At 37.5% G+C, this 18,276-nt stretch overlaps 1 protein-coding gene across 6 annotated transcripts in view; it reads left to right on the top strand.

The window, feature by feature from the left end:
• Positions 1–18,276, top strand: part of MTUS1 (microtubule associated scaffold protein 1) — a 135,480-nt gene that overhangs the window by 53,132 nt on the left and 64,072 nt on the right. For 4 of the 6 annotated variants that reach the window (XM_027635667.1, XM_027635664.1, XM_027635665.1 and 1 more), the window contains 4 exons: positions 4,878–5,054; positions 8,739–8,870; positions 10,878–10,967; positions 12,054–12,101. In XM_027635667.1, the coding sequence (XP_027491468.1) occupies positions 4,878–5,054; positions 8,739–8,870; positions 10,878–10,967; positions 12,054–12,101 (447 nt within the window). Of the gene's footprint in view, positions 1–4,877; positions 5,055–6,361; positions 6,567–8,738; positions 8,871–10,877; positions 10,968–12,053; positions 12,102–18,276 lie in introns of those variants that run through there. The other 2 variants (XM_027635670.1, XM_027635668.1) reach the window with 2 other exon arrangements.

The following is an 18,276-nucleotide window of genomic DNA, read 5'->3' as shown; positions in this document are numbered from 1 at the left end:
ACTAAATCCAGCAGGCAGCATTATGGGCAGATGGCCCTGGAGGTGAGAGATCAGGTGTGAGCTCACACTTGAGGCCAGGGAAGAGATGTTTCTAGGGGCTGGAGAGGTCACATGCAAGGGGTTGAGCCTGCGGGAAGATGGGAAAGGGAGGAGTCTCTCTGATTGTGGAAGGGTTTAACTGTGAGGAAGTCTGCCCCATTTCAAAACTGGAGCAGATAGGAAGGGAGAAAAGTGAAGTTGAATTGTAGGCATACATGAGTGACTAGTCTTCTCTCTCTTCCCTTAACTGAAAATGACCCAATCACTCTTCTGATGATAGGAGCACTTTAGGGAACAAAAAAGATTGTTTTGGTTGTTGGTAACTGCTAATATAATGCTTTGTAGTACTGTTGATCAGTTTTCCAGTTTTAGTCCAAGAATATTGAGCTGCAAGAGGAAGAACACAGGAATACCTACCTGCATGGCTGCTGGCACCCCAGTTAAGGTTTTGGCACTAGCTTGCTGCTGGTTCTTGATACCTGTCTCAGGATTGTAGAGGAATGGAGAGAATGCTGTGGAAGTCTCCATCAGATGGAGAATGGAATCTTGCCTGTTCTCTGACCATCTGTTATCCACTAAACAAGTAAATCTCTTTTGTAAATATTTGAAGACCCAGCAGTAACTTGACATTCCCTGGTTTTTTCCACGTTGACCATTACTGGCAACATAACTGTGTCCTGCCATTTTGGTAGTAATTTGAGACTTTAAAAGGGAGAGATAATTAGAAAGACGTTACCTTTAGAATTATGAAATGTGCTGTAACCACTCTTTGTTCCCTGAAGGAACACCGATATGTGTATAGCATAATATATAGTATAGTTGATATTACTGGATGCCTGGTCAGGCAAACTCGGAAGCTTGCAGCCATCAGAAAACTGTTAGTATTGCTCCTGCTTTACAGTGTTTAAAATGGCAACCATAAGCACTCTTACAACTATGTTAGAATCAGTCTGCTGGACACAATATCAAAGTCCAGTTTGTCTTTCCATTATTTACTTGCTCTTTTCAATAAATGCCAAAAACCAGCATGTTTTCTTGAAGGTTTACTCCCCATGGTTTTTAAAGACTTTACCATAGGCTTAAACTGGGCTTTTTCATCATGCTTAAAATTATTTTTTGTAAGCTAAGAAGTTTAGCACTTTTAAGACAGAGCCCTTTGTATTTTACATTCTCAGAAAAAATCTGAAAAGCATAAGGCAAAAATCCAAAATTCAACATTTCCAAGACTTAAGGCAATGTAAGGCCAAACCAACTGTTAGTGTTAGCTTTAGGGTTAAACAAAAACAGCATCAACAAAAAGCATATTTCAAAAAAACTCCTTTTGCACTTCATTTGCCCAAAGTTTATGTTTGGGAAAGGCTTCCAACCGTTCATTTCCTAGGTATCATGTGGCTCTGTGAATGCCAGTTGCTCAGTGCTCAGCTCTAGATATGAAATGTGTTGATGTGGTTTGAAATGGTGGACATGAAATTTCAGAATTTGTGCATGTGTTTTTGACTTTACAATCTACCTGGTGTCAACATTCTCTCAATTTGAGTATTTTAGACTCCAGTGCTATTTAAAGGAAGCCTTAGCTTTAAGTTTTTCTTGACAATAACCACCTATGAGGGATTCATATGAGAGGATTATTATTTTGGTAAGGATATGGAAGCTATCTTCAGAGCTTCTTGAAGAATGAACTTTGTTCTTTGCTTATTTCCATTCCAATACAGGAGATATTTTAACACACTTCAAGTAACATGGTTGTTGCATGGAAACTTTTTTCTGAAGAATTGCCAACTCATTAGTTCATTGTAGAGGAATGTGGTATTTCTAGTATCCCGCTTCAGCGACTAGATTAAATAACTGATGAAAGCCTGTTACTTTGCTATTGCTTGTTGTCTTTGTAATAATGGTTCACCATATATCCTGCTTCTGTGCTTGTTTCCAGCACTTTTGTTTATAGGCCGTATCTTCCTGCTTCTGTCTTTAAAACTTCTGCATTTAGTTCTGTGTAACTCCTTTCTTAGGGAAGGAAAGTATTTATTTTATAAAAGTACTTTGTAAAACTATTAGTTGAAGTAACACCTAGAGTAGTTGCTTAATGATCTTGTGTCATGACCTGAAAGAAATTGTCCCTTGAACAGGGCTTTTGAAAAATGTATTTGAGTGTTTGAGTAATTACTTTAATAGAAGCCTTACAGGAAAGTACCAAGCAGCAGAACTAAGGAAAGAGCAAATGTCATCTGTTTGACCTGCTTCTGAAACAACGTCCCAGAGCTTGCTGTGCTCACTGAATGGGTTTGGGTTCACAGCTGGTTCAGAGCACTGTCATACTCCAGCTTCTGCAGAGAAGTTTGGCTGGCTGCAAATCATGTGTAGGGAACATGCAGTATGAGACAAGACTGAGCATTTTTACATATGTGCTTTGACCCTTCTTGAGTGAAAATCAGTGTGAAGGAAATGGGATTTTGTTCCTATATGTTTAGAACTAGATGAACAAGTCCAACACAGTAGCAATCAAACATGCTGCCTTCATCTTTAATAAAATGCACCTGATAAACTGCATTTGTTCCTCTAGCTAGCTTTTGAAATGTAGAACTTTAACTCACTAAGTCATACAACCTTAACAGGCAGTGTTTGTACAGTGGCCTTTTTTTTCCTGTTTGCTTTTTGGTTTAGGTTTGTTTGAGCGGTTTTGTGGGTTTTGTTTGGTTTGGGGGGGGATGGTTTTTTTTTTTGGTTGGTTGGTTTGGGGTTTTTTGGGGTGTTTGCACCTTGTTTTGCTGAGAAGCTATTTAGAAAAGGAACTTCTGACTGGTCTGAATTACTTATTAATTGATCAACATACCAGAATAATGAAACAAGGTTTTAAAAAACAATGTGGAAAGTTTTATAAAGCTATTAATTTGTTGTATGAAGTTCAGATGTCACAAAAATTTTACATTTTTTTTGTCAAACACAAATTATTTCAGATATGTTTTCTGGAGTACTGTGTTTTAAAGGTATTTTCAGTAAGTGTGAGCTTGTGGTTTGTGGTGTTCTCGTAGCACAGCAAAGCTTGTGTGCTCTTTAGTGAGTTGCGTATATTCAAGCGTCCCTTGCAGTAACTTACAAAAAGTTCTGAAATATGGCTGATAATTTTGTCTCAGAGGTTTAATAGCAGGCTACAGTAAAGCCATACACAGAATCACAGTTCTATATAGTAAAGTTACACAGGTAGTAAAAGTGCACCTCCAAAGAAAGATCTGACACAAAGCGTGTTTAATGACTCGTTGAAGCTTGTGTGTTATACTCTGTAACCAGTATTACATAATGTGCTGATGAAGGTTTAGTGTATGTTGTATGTGGGGTTTCTCTTTTGTTACTGAATTGATCTGAACTGAAGAAAATAGCTTGGACATACCTTTCTTTACCAGTGCTGTTCCTGTTGTTGCATACTTGATGGAGGATGTTTTGAGACAGGTTATCTAATCCTGTCACACCACCTACTGTTGAAAGGCAGACATTGGGTGTGTTCTTGCCTAAAATGTGATGCAGTCCCCTTAGTGTCATGCTTTCGCGGTCTTGGTGCAAATTGAAGGTTTCTTGGTCATTAGTATTAAAGGGTGGAGTTCCTGTAGTAAAACTGATGTTGAATAAAGTGGAATTACTAATTCTGTCATAGCTAATTCTGTCATAGTTCAGCAGTATTTTATCTTAAGCAAAATTGAAATGTGGTTTATAGTGACAAGAATAAAGGGAAGGGTATTCCCTTTGCGTAGCAATCTGATTGTTCAAAGTGAAATCTGAAATACTGTAATTGTCTCTTTTCAAGTAAGATAAACTGTCAGACTTGAAAATGATGATGACATCAGAAATTAAGCTATTTTAGATATATTTCATCATAATAGATAACAAAAATATATAAGCCTGTCTTCCATGTCTGTGTTTTTATACAAAAATGAAATCCTCTTCTCCATATTCAGAGGCCTCTATAAAGATTTTGTCGTCAGAGCTGACAAGTGTCAACTCAGAGCTACCAAGACAAGTCTGTTTGTACATTATTTCCTTTGGGCCATTGAAGTTTTAATCTGGGTGCGCACTTTTCAGAAATTAACTAAAAACTTAATTTGACTAAACTCAAATTTTCTTGTGGAAAGTGTATTTGCGTTAGTAGTGCAAGAGTAATCTCCTGTCCTGAAGATGGCACACCTGTCTCCGGTATAGATACTTTTCCTGTTTGATTAACTTAGCTGTTGGGCATTTGTATTCAACAAGCTCAAGTGAAAACCGGAATCAGTATAAGAATGTGTCTACACCAGCTGGCCATTAAGAACTTGGTTGTGGGAGTGCTGTTTAATTAGTTCTGCAGAACTAGTCAGTTTTAAGTATATTATGTGAGTACTCTCATGCTGTCTGTGTTCTTGAAAGGAACACAGGAACATCTTTTAGAGTGGAATGGGGGTGGGAATCTTTGTTTTGGGGGCAAGAACAAACAAAAGAATCATTTCTTGGATTGTCTGTGAAGTGGAGGTTATTTATATTTTTATGGAATTGACAGTACAGCAAACCATAACACACAGAGGTAGGACAGTGTAAGAAAGACTTTCTTTTGTGTGCAGATGTCTGTCTGGAAGGTCAGTCTGTAAAGTTCTTGACTTGGTTCTTAGGAAAAATATGATGCTTTAAATCCTTGGAACTGTTTTTCTGCATTTACAGCATTTTTTACCATGAGGTAGATTAAGCCTTTTTATATGGCTTTTTACTGTGTAAATATTTTTATTTGTAGGCATATGTGTAAAAGAAGCAATTGTTTAAGCTTCTTTCCAACTCCTTTTGTTCTTCTTTCTCCCTCCTCCTTCCCCCCTAATTGACAGGTATAGGATCTTTGCCAGGAGAGAAGCATGCCTCAGTGAAAAATTCCCCAACCTCCTGGACTAGCTCTGGTAAATCCCTCGCCAAATTGAAAGTGCCTGTCAAAAGATCAGTGCTTGAGAGAACACCTAGCCTCTCATCAGTCAGCAGCACTCAGAGTGAGCGAAGTCTTTTCAGCAGTAAGTATCTGTGAGGGCTGTGGGTTTTAACTGATAGCCAATATCAACTGCTTGTTGGAAAAAATCGCCTTGGAAGGGAGTCCTGTCTGACAAAGGCCTGTGTTAATTCCTAGAATTAGTTCTAGGACTTACTTTTTTGCCTATTAACTGAGAGCTTTCCTTTTTGAGACATGCTGTCTGAAGGAGCTTTGAGCCTTGGGTTATGGTTTGATGAGTAGAGGTTTTGGTACAGCTCCTCTTCTGTCCTGAAAGATTACAAAACCAGTGTGTCTTCTTGAGCAAGAGTTTCCTAGTGTTTACATGTAGAGTAATAGGAAGTAATTCTGAACAGAATGGTTTACCTGTCATAATATTTGGAAAAACACATCACAGGTTTTTTGATACTAAATGTTGTTTTGAACTGGATTATATATGCTTTCGGAGTTTTAATACGAAACGTTTAGATGAAATCAAAGACTGGTAAGTGAAATTTGTTTTAGAAGGTAAAACTTTGCATAGGTAGACTTCTGTAATCTCTAAGGTAACTGCAGCCATTGGTGTATCCCCTAACCAAATACATCTTGATTAAAAATAGGGAGAAAAATAATAGAACTAGCTGTGATTTGAAGCTATACAGCAGTTGTAGGAATTGGTGGCAAAAATATGTCAGTAGTATTAGTATTTCCAGCTGTATGTATTCAAATGAGTACATTCAAATATTCTGTTACTATCATGTCATCTGTTATATCTTGAAGACTGGGCAAAGGGCTCTCTTTGTGCCAAATGTCTGCTAAATCAGTCTTCAATGGACTGAAAAAGAGAACTGTGATTTATCACACGTCTGTAGTTTATGTATGCGCATATGCATGCATACTTTAATAAATTTTCTCCTTGGTTCCCCCCCCCCCCTGTAGTGCCTTCATTAAAAAACTGAGACCAAACATGATCCTTAAAGGAATAAGAGTATGTGAGATAAAATATGCATGTGCATATCGCTCTGTAGTCAGATCGGTTCTGATACTGTGACAGCCATGTTGACTTTTGCTGTTCAGGTTTAGGACTGTAGCTGGAATTGCTAAGCAGCTTTGTCCTCTCTTCGTTTTGCTCCCTCGTGTAACAAAGGATGGGGTCATCGCTTTATAACAAAGGAGTGTATTCAGATTAAGCGTCCAAACAGATGACTCCTTATTTAGCCTGATTTGCTAGCTGCTGTAATCTGTTGTCCACTGCCTTCAAGCTTACAATTTTTTCCACTCCGATTCACGAAGACCAAGCAAGAGCAATATGAGAGGTTGAACATGGCTGCAGCTTCCTAGACTTTAAGCTTGCTTTGATCTTTTTAAATGACTATACCAGGAGGACTCCGCAGTTGCACAGAAACTAATTTTTCTCCTATTATTTTTATCAATTCTACACTAACACCACCGACTGACTCAGGAAGCCACTATGATATTACCTTACTGACACTGCTGGTAGTGGGGTCTTACAGCTTTTGTATTGTTCCTTTGTTAGCCACGTTTACTGGGAAAAGAAGTAGGTTGTATTCCTTTTTATTTCTATATTAAAGCATGCATTTTGTTTTGTGGAGGTTGGTAAATATATGCAATATTTTGATTTGCTGATTTGCTGTGAGATTATTTTTCTTTAGTTGGGATTTATGTCTGATAGTAAGGTTTTGTGAGTATAAGGACTTTAGATTACATAGAATTCACATGTTAATGAAATTTTTATGACCTTAAATCAAGTTTGGAAAAAATTAAGGAATTTACTTTGTACTCTAATATTAAGTACAGTGCTGTTCTTGTTTTTTATTCTTTCATTTAATCTACTATGCAATAATGTCAGAAAAAAAATTGTATTTGTAAACCTAAAATGTTTTTATTAGCTTGGTGGGGGACACAAAGATCAAAATGGGAGGCTTACGCTGTGAATGTCAGGAAATTTATGACAAACTTGTGGTCCTGTCAACAATATTAATTCAACAAAGTCACCTGGTTTGTTTTGCTTAAGGAGTTTGCCTTGTATTAACAGAGAAAAAAATGACAGAAGTGTTTCTCTTGCTGTGTCAGCTCAGCCCTTTGTTATAGGATGTCTTTAGATTGGTAATTCCCTGTGGCAGCATTAGGGTTTTTTTGGTCTAATGAGCACTTGAACTTTATGATTTTTTTCTCTAAAATGAATTCCTATTTGAGAAGGTTAGAAATCATGAGGTGTGAAATGCTGTTGTTAATAAAAGCATATTTTCATGCAGGCTGTCAGTTTGAGCATTGAAAAATAGAATTTTTTTTAACAGTAGAGAAATCTCAGTTTTAGTGGTGAGCTGAAAATACTATAATTTGAATGTACTGAAATGTTTAAACTCTGAGGTTAAGAACAAGAATCCAAATTTTAATTGCATTAGAATAATTGCAAATAAAGGAAATAGTGTTTCGGAAGTTAAAAAGCTGATCCTAGCAGTTGAACTTGCATTTCTGAACAGTCAATACTTCACTAAAATTCTTTTAATGAGTTGAGTTTTTAAACTCTTTATATCTTAACTGGGGTGAGACCATTTCAAACAAGTCCATCTTTAATCAGGATTGCAGTAGCTGCTCCTAATTTTGTGAATAAACAGCTTTGAATCATATAGTGATCAAACTTTACAACTCTGCCTTTTGTTTTCCTACCTATATGCAGCCTGGTTAGCTGACTCTGGAGCTTTTAATAGGGCAAAACAGTGCCCTAACTAGTCCTGCTCCAGAAGGCTACTTGCTTACCTAGAGCGTTACTTCTGATTTACAAGTAACACACCAGTTTATAGGTAGTTGTTACCTTGCAGTGAACTCTGAGCAAAAATCCTTAATTTAGTGATTTACAGAAAAAGTTAAGGACTGTCAGGCCTCATGTTTTACCAAAACAAGTTGGTTTTAATCTGATGTTGATCGAGGTCAGATTCCCACAGAATAACTGTGTTACTGATGTGTTATGCAAATTGTTCCTCATGTATAGATCCTTTTGCAATATTTAGCTTTTGTGCCTTTCGAGGAGCTCCAGCTTTCTTTGTCTTTTAAAAAGAAGATGGCTTCAGTTTCCTGTGTTTCTACAGGGGAAAGAAGTTCTGCCCTTCTTTCTGTGGTTGAAAATGTATTTAGTGGCCAAAAACGATCTTTTTGAAGAAGTTAACTTATATGCTTTACACTAGTGCACTTAAAGACACTAAAATAATCTCAAGACTATATGTTCCATCTTTTGATGAACAATATTAGACAAGCCTTTAAAAATAGCCAGCCTCATTAAAATACTAATCTGATGCAAACCTGATAATACATGCCAGAAGCTTTGCCCCTCTTTTTTTTTTTTTTTAATGACTAGAGAAAAGAGCAACAGTATGACCAACTATTCCAGAGTGACTTAGTTTTTGCTTGTCTCTGGTAAATGCCATGTCAGCTTCTTATTCTTTGTGTCAGTATACATAATTTTTTTAGTACCCAAAACAATGTGTACTTGTTAGTACTTTCAGTTTTTTTTAGAAGTACTTTCAGTTTTTTTCTAGAAAAGTGAAACAATGCTTTCCCGAAATTTCAGGTTTTTGTTTTTCAAGGAAAAATTTCCATTGTGGCAACAAACCCAAACTTCTTTCAAGGTCCTTCAGCCTCTGGTAGGACAGACTTGGCTTCATCAAACTATTTATGCTTAGAGCAAATTCTTTGTCATTCTGTATTGCAGCTGCAAGTGCCACAGTCATCAAGAATGGAGAATGGCCTTCAAAACCAGCCTGCCAGAATGGCACTTCAGGACCTGTCCCTTTGAAAGCACTGTCAAGACCTAGATTGCACTTGTTGAAGTCAACTCCGAAAGGTACATGGGTTTGTTCGTAGATGGAGTGAAAGCACAGTTCCTGCTGTTACCGTACGTTACTTGCAGGTGTCTGCCTCCTGAAGCAGTAAGAGTGTTCTGGGAAAACAGTGCAAGGAAGTAAAATGACATCAGTGATGCTTCAAGTGTTCTAAGACTTCATGGGAAGGTTAAAATGTTCTTTAAATTGTCATAATTGATGGAGGTATTTCAGGGAAATGAAGAGCAGGTCTGCACTGTGGTACAGCAGAGGTTTGCATGGTACAGGGACTAGATGCACCTTTCTACGTGGCAGGAGTCATCACATGGGGCTTACATTATTTTAATAAGAGTTCTTTTCTTTCAAAAAGTTCAGACTCAGATTCTGTGGCTGCTGGTAATCTACAGGGTAGACCTACCCTGAATTTGTCATGAAATTGTTCTTGTCCTCATGCAGACTTTGCATTATCTTCACCCCATTTGGCATAGAAAGGGCCTTGGGGGATAGGAATATTTTTTTGAATAAGATGTTTTTAGATGAAGTATCTTCTTTCATAGATCAGTGGCATTATCGCATCTTTCCAGGGGAAGAGTCTCAGAAACAGCTCAACTTTTCATGCCGCTTTTTCTTAATATTCCTCTTATTGGCTGAATTGGAAGCTTTAATTTTTGATGGAGCTAAGATGACTGTGCTTTATCATCTTGTGCTAAAGAAAACATTAAATGTACTCCTTGGCTTTGTATTAAATATTGTTCTGGTTCCAATTCCTGTTCAAGCCAGGACCTCTTGATTGGTCAACAGTGCTTCTTCCACTCAAGCCACAAACACCAGTTGACAACTCATTCTCTAGACAAAATTAAAGACATAATGGGAGCAGATAAACAAGCTTGCTGTGTCTCTTTCCTAAATCCTAGCTATAATCAGCTTGCTTCTGACCATCTTTGTGATGAACTGGTTATTGTAATTGGATAAACCTAATTAAATACTGTACTCCTGCTTTAGACTTAAGCTGGTATCTGACATAATTGAGAATAAGTAAGAGATGCCTGCCAAATGTCATACTGTAGTGACATGCTTTAAAATAGTAAACAGTGAGAAAAAACAGAATTTGCCACAAATCATAAATCACTTTGAAACAAACACAAATCATATGTCTCTCTGACAAGCCGATGCTTTCTGTGGGGGTACAAAACATGCAGCACAGCTATGCATAACTTAACATCATCAGCAACCTGGGTGCTGGAAGCCTGCCTTCAGCACCTGCAGGAGCAGTGTGGCCGAAAGAAGCTGGCATTCCCCCTTCAGTTCAGTGTTATCTGGACCACTGTACTGAGTTTTGGGGCCTTCCCAGTTCAGAAGGGTTGTTTTGAAACTGGAAGGAAAGGTCAACTGGAGACTTAGGAAGATGGTTGGGGTCTCCGTGTGCTGAGGAGAGGTTGAGGGAGTTGAGCTTGTGTAGTCAATGGCTTGAAAAGGACAGCTGTAAAGGTCATGGTGCCAAACTCCTCTCAGTAGCACCAGGTGATGTGGCAGTGGAAAATGCTCACAAATTTTAGAGTGGGAGATGCATCCTTGCCCAATCATGCCATAAAGCCTCCCTTCTTGGAGGTTTGTACAGCTCATCTGGACAAAAGCATGGTCAGCTGATTCTTGTCTTGGTGGTGAGCCTGCTCTGAGTGGGAGTCTGGATAGCTGGCCTCTGGAGGTCTCTTTCAGCCAGTATTTCCTTAGCTGTGTTGTATTAGCTGCTGTTTTGAGACTTAAGTGATTCGATCTTAGTGCTGAAGTGAAATTTTTACTAACGTTTTCTCCTGCTTAGAAGCTTTATTAAAACCATCTTTTTATTCCAATATGAGTTCTGGTATAGCAGAGCTAAGTTTAAATATAGCTTAAATGTTCTAGAAGGTGTATCTTTGTGTGTTTGAGTAGATTTGTGCATCTTGTACTTAACTGTAAATGTGTAATATTAGATATGTCTTTGATTGGTGACATAGTTCTACTTTAAAGTTCATCTCAACTTTTACTTCTAGGAGGCAAGACCAAATCTGCTTCACTGAACCAGTGCACACCAAAATCAGCTGGGCCACTGCACCCAGCAAGGAAAGTCAGTGAGATTAGAGGTAATCAACTGTTGGGTAAAGTCAGTTTCTCACTTTCTGGAATCCCTCTGTATTCAGAAAGAGCAGCTATGCTCTGACTTCAGAGTTATTGAGATAGTCTCCCCATTTTCCTTTCAGTTCATAGTATTGGAGACTGAGTCTGCAAAGTGTTCCTTATGTATTTGTTTAAGGGACATTCATTGTCTACTGTCTGCTTGAAACTTGCATCCCGTAATGACCAAAAATACAGGATAATGTCTGTTAAGTGATGTTCTGTCGTCTGTTTGTAAGATTGTATGCTCGAAAGACACAAGATAGAAAAATCTAGTCTAAGTTTGGGTTTAAGTTAAGCAAGATTCTTGTGAGAGCATGGTGGTCAGCTCTGTTGAGGATATTTACTCTACTTGTATGTTTCTGTATCAGCCATTTGTTTTTTCTTTAACTTTGAATTGCAATTAGTAATTTCTGCCAGAGTGAATTAAAAGAATAGATAAGAATCTTCAGTAAGGCTTTATAAGACAAAATTTTTGCCTTGGGAGCGAAGTTGCATTTGCAAAGCTGAGGTGAGGGAAACAAGTATGGTAGCAGTACAAAGTAGCTTTTTCCTGTTGAAACACCTGTTGAAGGATCACACACTATTTGTAAATTCTGAAGAAAGATGGTGTTAAAAGACCTTTTATGAACTCTGCACGTGACTTTTGCACTTATACCTAGCAGTCTGAAAGATTGCTTTCATTTAGTATCCTTAAAAATAATGAGGTTCTTAGGTCAATTTTCACATAACTCCAATACAGGTAGGGTCGATTAACTTTTTCAGTGTTTTCATTTGTATCTAACTTGATTGGCAGCACATTTGAGAATGCTGTTAATTTATTACTGCTTTATGAGCATATAGGTGGAAAAAAGTTGCTGTGATGCCAGTATAGATGATAGTTCCTTATTATCTGTAGTCCTCTATTAATAAGTAAAGTGAAACAGTGCTACCTGACTTAAATGAAATATGATAATTGTAATGGAAAATACATGTTTGGCTTAATGAGAATGCATCCTGTATTTTCTTTACTCTGTTGAAGTGTAATTTTTTCTTCTCCTTCCTGAACACCATAGGTTCTCCTGGAAGAAGTGTACACCAAAGCCTATCTTGTTTGGGTCCTGGTGAGTTTTCTGAATTTATTTTTATATTTTCTGTGGTGCAACTCAAATTAGGTTTATACGTTATATTAGTATATTGTTTTTTTTCTTGGAAGAACAGATTTGCAGGGGATAGTTCTGAAGCTATCACTGACTCCAGTTTTAAAGGAGGTGGAAAAAGGCATCTTGAGTTTTGTCTACTTACGGTCTTCAGGCTACCCATGTCTTATATGCAGTCTGTGGTATCTGTTACTCTGTGAAACTTAATGAGGTTTAAATGGTATAAAAAAAAAAGACATGGAAATGAAACTGGATGTAGTTTTTGCTGTTTAGCCACAGTGAGCTAAGGAATGAATGAATTCATGTGTTGTGGCTTTAAAAAAAACAAATAGAAGAATCGTGCAGAATCTTTCTTTTCTGGAAGGTTCATTGTAGATAACCTTTTGGTGTGAGCTGTCTCTGTGTATCACTGCAGACTACACTTGTATAAGAAGTTGAAATTGTCCAAGGATGTTGATATGTGTGTCTGCTCATATGGCAGGGGGAGGAAATCACAGCTGATTAAATGGCAGATGGTGTTTCAAAATCTGGCAGAGTTTTAAGGAGTTCGTGTTGGGTTTGTTTTTGGTGCTTGTGCCAGTCAGGACACCTGGTGCCAATTTCTATCTGCCAGGAGACAGAAAAGTCTTCAGATGATACTTGAAATGATTTCCAGGTCTTTTCAAGAGAGTTGGCAGTCTAATTTAGTTTCCCGGGAATCAGCATGTATTTACTGAATTAAATGCTGCTTGTAATTAATTACTCATTGAAAAGCCCTTTTTGAAAGATACTGAAGATCACTGGAAAGCCCTTTGTTCCCTAAGTGAATAGCAGATGTCTTTCTGAAAGAGATGCTGCAGCCAAGCAGATGTTGTAAATTTGAGTCTGGAATTACTAGGCAAATCAGTTCTGACCTGCAACTCTGGTACTGTGGCAGTATGTTTTTAATTTCCTGTAGTCATAACATGAGTTCAATGCTTTTGTCTTTTTACTCTCTTGGGTGTCAAATGTGTACATATCAATTGTGGTTGAGTACTTTGATATCTTCTGTTAAGGATCAGGGCTTCTGTCATACATAAAGTGTAAGACTTTGCACAAAGTACTTGTTCTGTTTGTTGCTTTTATTGATATTTGGCTGAACTAATGTTAGTTTAGGTAAAGTCTGACACTACGTTTCAAGAGCTCAAATGTAGTCTGCTGTATAAGTATGTAGAGGATGATTCAGCTAGCAACATAATGTCTTGATCAGCTCAGTTGAGGAAACTCACAATAGGCAACAAAATCTGTTTCTGGACTACGAATTAAAAAAGTAAATTCCTCTTATGCTTGCTTACAATCGTCTCAAAATATAACTTTATTTGCCCTTAAATTTAGTTGTGACACATTCTCTCTATTTTCCATGCAGAAAAGTAGTGCTCCCTCCCCTTTTTACTAGTTTAATATAATTCTGTTTGTGATTAATCTTTTCCAACCTAATAAAGCATGTTGCTACATAGCTTTGAAGTGCTGGATATGATGCCTTAAAAACACAGCCATAAACTCCAAACTGGCTGTAATAGTTAGCGATTCTTTAGTAAATGCTCTTTAGCATCATACTTTTGCCAGTAGAATGGCTGTATTTCAGTGTTTGTCTTAATAAACCTGAACTGTTTCCTGTACTGAGTCAGCTTCCAAAATTGGATATGTTAGACTTTGAAGTTACCAAATTTCTAACTTAAACAGAACATTAATATAATTTACCATTTATGAATGCAGTTTTCCGATGGAATGTTTTGCATTTTTAAGAAAGCTTTTTTTTTTTGTTTTTTCCCCCCATCCTCACAGTTGCAGATAGTTCTTACAAAATAAAAATATTGTGTGACTGCTTGGATGTTCTGCAGTACAATGTCTTACATTTGAAGAAAGGACAAATGAGCTTTTTTGAAATGAACTGAAATAATGTCAACCAGTACCATGTAGAATGAGGCCCACTATCTTCTTTTTTTTTTTTCTATTTTCTTTGTGGCTTTGATATTATAGTGGAGCTTTGTTCTAGTGATTGCAGCTAGTATAAAGCTTTTGTTCTTTCATTTCAGTGCCATAGTTAAGTCTATGGATTTTAGCCTTACTCGGTGAAGAGTTCCAACCTCAGTTCTATTTCTTGCCCCTGTGCCCAGGACTAATTTCTTGCACCAGGACTCTGGTAGTTGATTGCATTAAGGCATTAATTAAATGTCTAGCTCAGTTGTTCACGTTGCTTTTCACACTTTAAAGATGGAAAAATAGCAGGCTTTTCTAGATGTGGTGTCTGTTCTCTGACTATTGGTGCTCTTTCTCCATTTTCCATTCATTTGCAGCAGTGGTGCAAAGCCAGACTCTGCTTGACAAAGCAAGCCACAACACACTGTTAGTGTGCCTGTAAAATTGGAGAGACATGTGTATTTGCAGCTGTTCATTTCTTGTTGGTGTTAAAACATTCACAAGGCGTATCTTTCATGGATGATGTTCAGTGCATCAAATAAGTTTTACAAGTTCTGTGGTGTATTTCTTCAGCACTGACTTTAAAGCTAAGGCAAATTTAACTTCTTGGGAACAATGTGTATTATTATACTTTTTAACTTGCTAACTTCAAGTAAGACTGTTCATGTGCACTTACTGTAATGTCTTAATGTAAATATGAATAAAAATGTTGCCTCTTGTGAACTGGAATTTCAAACTGATGTAAAACTGCTTCTAAAAATGAGTAGAAGTTAGTGCTGTTTCCTTTGTCTCTGCAGCCCTCCCTGTAGAAAAAGAGGTCTATGTCTAATACCTGTGCAGTATATTACAGTGTAGTGTGGGTGAATGCAGTGGGTATTCATGTCTCTGTTGTTGACCGAATGTTAAGGATAAGTTACAATACAGTAATCTCTGAAACTACGTAAGCCAAGCAAAAGCAAATATCCTGTTTGGCAGTTCCAAAGGTAAAGCAATCACTTTGGAAATAAAGCATGTAAATATTTATTGGAGGACTTGTCCTTTTGTTCCATGACCCTGAAAGGCATCTATGGTCTGTTATGGATAACAGGTTCCACTTATGTGTGTGGCACAAGACTGTTATCAGGACAGGTAGGACAACTGCTGGATACACGTGTAAGGTGTTATTAAATATGTTGTATCTTCTCATACTGTGATGGATTATGCAGAGTGGAATCAGTTACTAAAGGCTATAGAAGCCATGAAAACCAAAGAAGCTTTATCAAGAAATGGTATATGCTCTGTCATGGTGTTCTGTTTCTTTACTCTCATAAAGAAAGGCTGTTTTAGTTCAATAATCTGTGAGAAAATATAACACTGGGAGAGGGAATAAATTCAATCAGGCTTATTGCAAAAGTGAGTAGTTGTGCCAGTCAAGGTTAAATGAAAAAATAAGATATAAATGTAACAGACCATGAAGCTGTCTCTTAGAACAGGTTGTTAAAGGTGCATGCTGGCTCCTCACTCAAACTCTTATACTGGGATAGGATGCTTTTACTAATAAAATACTCTGGTTCAAACAGAAGTTGGAGGCATACTTTAAGGTTCGTTTTATACCCCTTTCTTTCATGCCCTCAATCATCCCTGCTGAAACTCAGAGGAAAGAGTTCTTATATTATAGATTCTTGGATAGAATAGGTTACCTTCAAAATACTTACACTTCCCATGTCTGGAAGACACAGGATTAATGTCCATCACACTCTGCTTGTGCTTTAACAACAACAAAAAAGACTTAATATTTTAAAACTATACATGATACTATGACAAAATCTGTAAACTTTCTTTAAAATTGGGAAGACTGTTCTGAGAGCTGATGTGCATCATTAGGAATGCCAAATACTTAGGTCTTCGGTGAATTCTTTCATCTAGCTGATCATCTGTAGTCTTCAGCATGGTGGCAAATTACCCTACTGATGAGGGATATCTGGTCAAGTGACTTATTAGGGCTCTGTTTCTCCTTTTGTATCTGATCAGAAGGTCTTTTTGGGTTTGTTATTGAGTGGGGGTGGTGTGTATTGCTTCTAAAAGTTTTTGCAAGTTGTAGAAGATACTGTCCAAGCAGTGTTCTTGTTGCTTGGAAACCTGAAAAGGTCCTGATGTGTATGTGAACATATGTGCCCTGGCAGTTAGGAGGTCTAGATCTTCCATATTGCAGAAGAAACATTTCTGACTAGCTTTAATCCGGAATTTCAATATAGTTGTGTTGAGACTGGATTCTCAGTCTCTCCTGTTAAAAGCTTCAGCATTTCTAAATAAGTTGGGTTTGTCAGTTTTTCTGTCTCTGCCCCTATCTCCAAAAGAAAAGTCAGGAAATCCTGCAGAAAAACTTGGAACAGTTTTGTAAACTCTTTGGGGTGATGCAGGAACAAGATTAGATTCTGTATTCATTTAATGTAGTTAATATTTTACACATGGGAATTCCCAGAGTTGAACAATGTAAATTTAGTATTTTTCCTTTATCCCTTGAAAAGCAACAGTGAGATCAGGCTTAAACCTCTTTTTGCAGATATTGTACTGTGCGTTGGATTATTTTGTTGCCTTTCTAGCTGCAGTAAAAAGCCAGCTATAGTCTGTTTTTTAGGTTTTTTTTTTTCATCCATGTGAAATAGGAGGACCGTCTGAATGACTTAATGGTCTCATGATCTAGCCTTAAACATTCTCTTATAAACAGACAGCAAAGCTACAAGTAGTGTAGCTATTGCATGTGAACCAGCTATAAAAGCAGGTATTCGTTTTGCCATTTCTATATAAATAAATGGAGAATTAATCTAAATGCATATGAACTTCAGTTACTTAATAAATGTATTCATTGGGGACATATAATGATTTTTATTTTGAAGAGTTAAGGGAATATCTGTAAACCTGAAATAATCTTTGAAAGAATATAGCTGTTACTTTCTTGGCCGGATTTTTTCCACTGTTAACAAATAAAGTATAGTACAACAGCTGGATCTAAGGATTTAATGACTTGAGTGACAACCACTGTGCTCCAGAAGTCTTCAAGGAAAATGACTGGTACTGATATTCAGAGAAAGCCCCTCTAAATTCTGAAGTCATCTGTTTTGAGTGGGCGTTTTGGGTTGTGGTGTTTGTTTTTATTTTTAAACAAATTTTTTTTTCCTGAGGTAGTATGTTTGTTACAATTGAGGACAGGATGCAAAAGCAGAGGTACATGACGAGGGGAGGGGTCTTAATGTATTCCCAGTTGGTCCCTTCAACTGTCAAGGAAGTCTGTCAATGTATTTGCATTTATCTTCCTAGTGTTCTTCCCAAACTTGATGTTCTGAAAATTAACAATTTGAGAAGGTTGTCTGTTGTTCCATGCTGAAAATCAACACATGTTCCCTGGGCCTTCAACAAGTATCTTTACAAAAAACAATTCTGAAACCTCAAGGCTTGCTATGGAGTAGCACATGGGCCAGCTCATTCAAGTGGTGCTGGTATTCTGCTGATAGTTTCTCAAATTGGTGGACGGAAAATGTTGGGATTATTTTTAAAATCTCAGCAATGAAGACTTGATGTGAGCCCTGCCAGTTTTCCTGTAGTAACAGACAATCATTTATTAAGACCTTGTGTAGCCCAGTCCAAATGGTTTTCACACTACAAGGTCTGTTTCTTCTGTTAATGCTTTTCAGTAAGAATCTGCTTTCTGGAGTGCAAGTTAGAAACTTCAGAGATATTTATTATTATTTAGTTTCAGACTTCTGTGAGAAACTTGCTCTCCAGCCCTGCACAGCCATACTCCAAACTCCTGGTGACACAGAAGTATGCAGGCTTCCTATGGAGGGAAATCTGTAGTTTATTTCTGTGGTGTTTTTTCTGTTGTGGGGAGGAATGTCTGTAGCTCTCTTCCGTGGTACTTATTTTGGTGTTTCGCAATAACAGGGCACACAGGAGAAGAACACAGAGCTTTGGTTTTTCTCACACTTGTCTAAATATTGGATAGGCCAGCCTCTGTGTGACTAGAGGTGTCAGGTGAAATGGATATTCACAGATTGCAGCAGCTCAGTCCAAAAGAAAATTTCCCGGTGTTGGAAGCTGAGTTCAAGGCTTATCTAGTGTGGAAGTGTGTCCTAATGGCTTTCATTTGTTAGGATTGCATTGTTAGGATTCACCATGGTTGGTGTTTTTATACTGTTCTGTCTCAATGAATTTTAAAGTATCT

Source organism: Corapipo altera, unplaced genomic scaffold, assembly GCF_003945725.1.
Source record: "Corapipo altera isolate COAL_440 unplaced genomic scaffold, ASM394572v1 22b, whole genome shotgun sequence".
Taxonomy (NCBI): Eukaryota; Metazoa; Chordata; class Aves; order Passeriformes; family Pipridae; genus Corapipo; species Corapipo altera.
The sequence above is the reverse complement of the archived record's forward strand: the minus strand, read 5'-3'. Positions and strand labels throughout refer to the sequence as shown.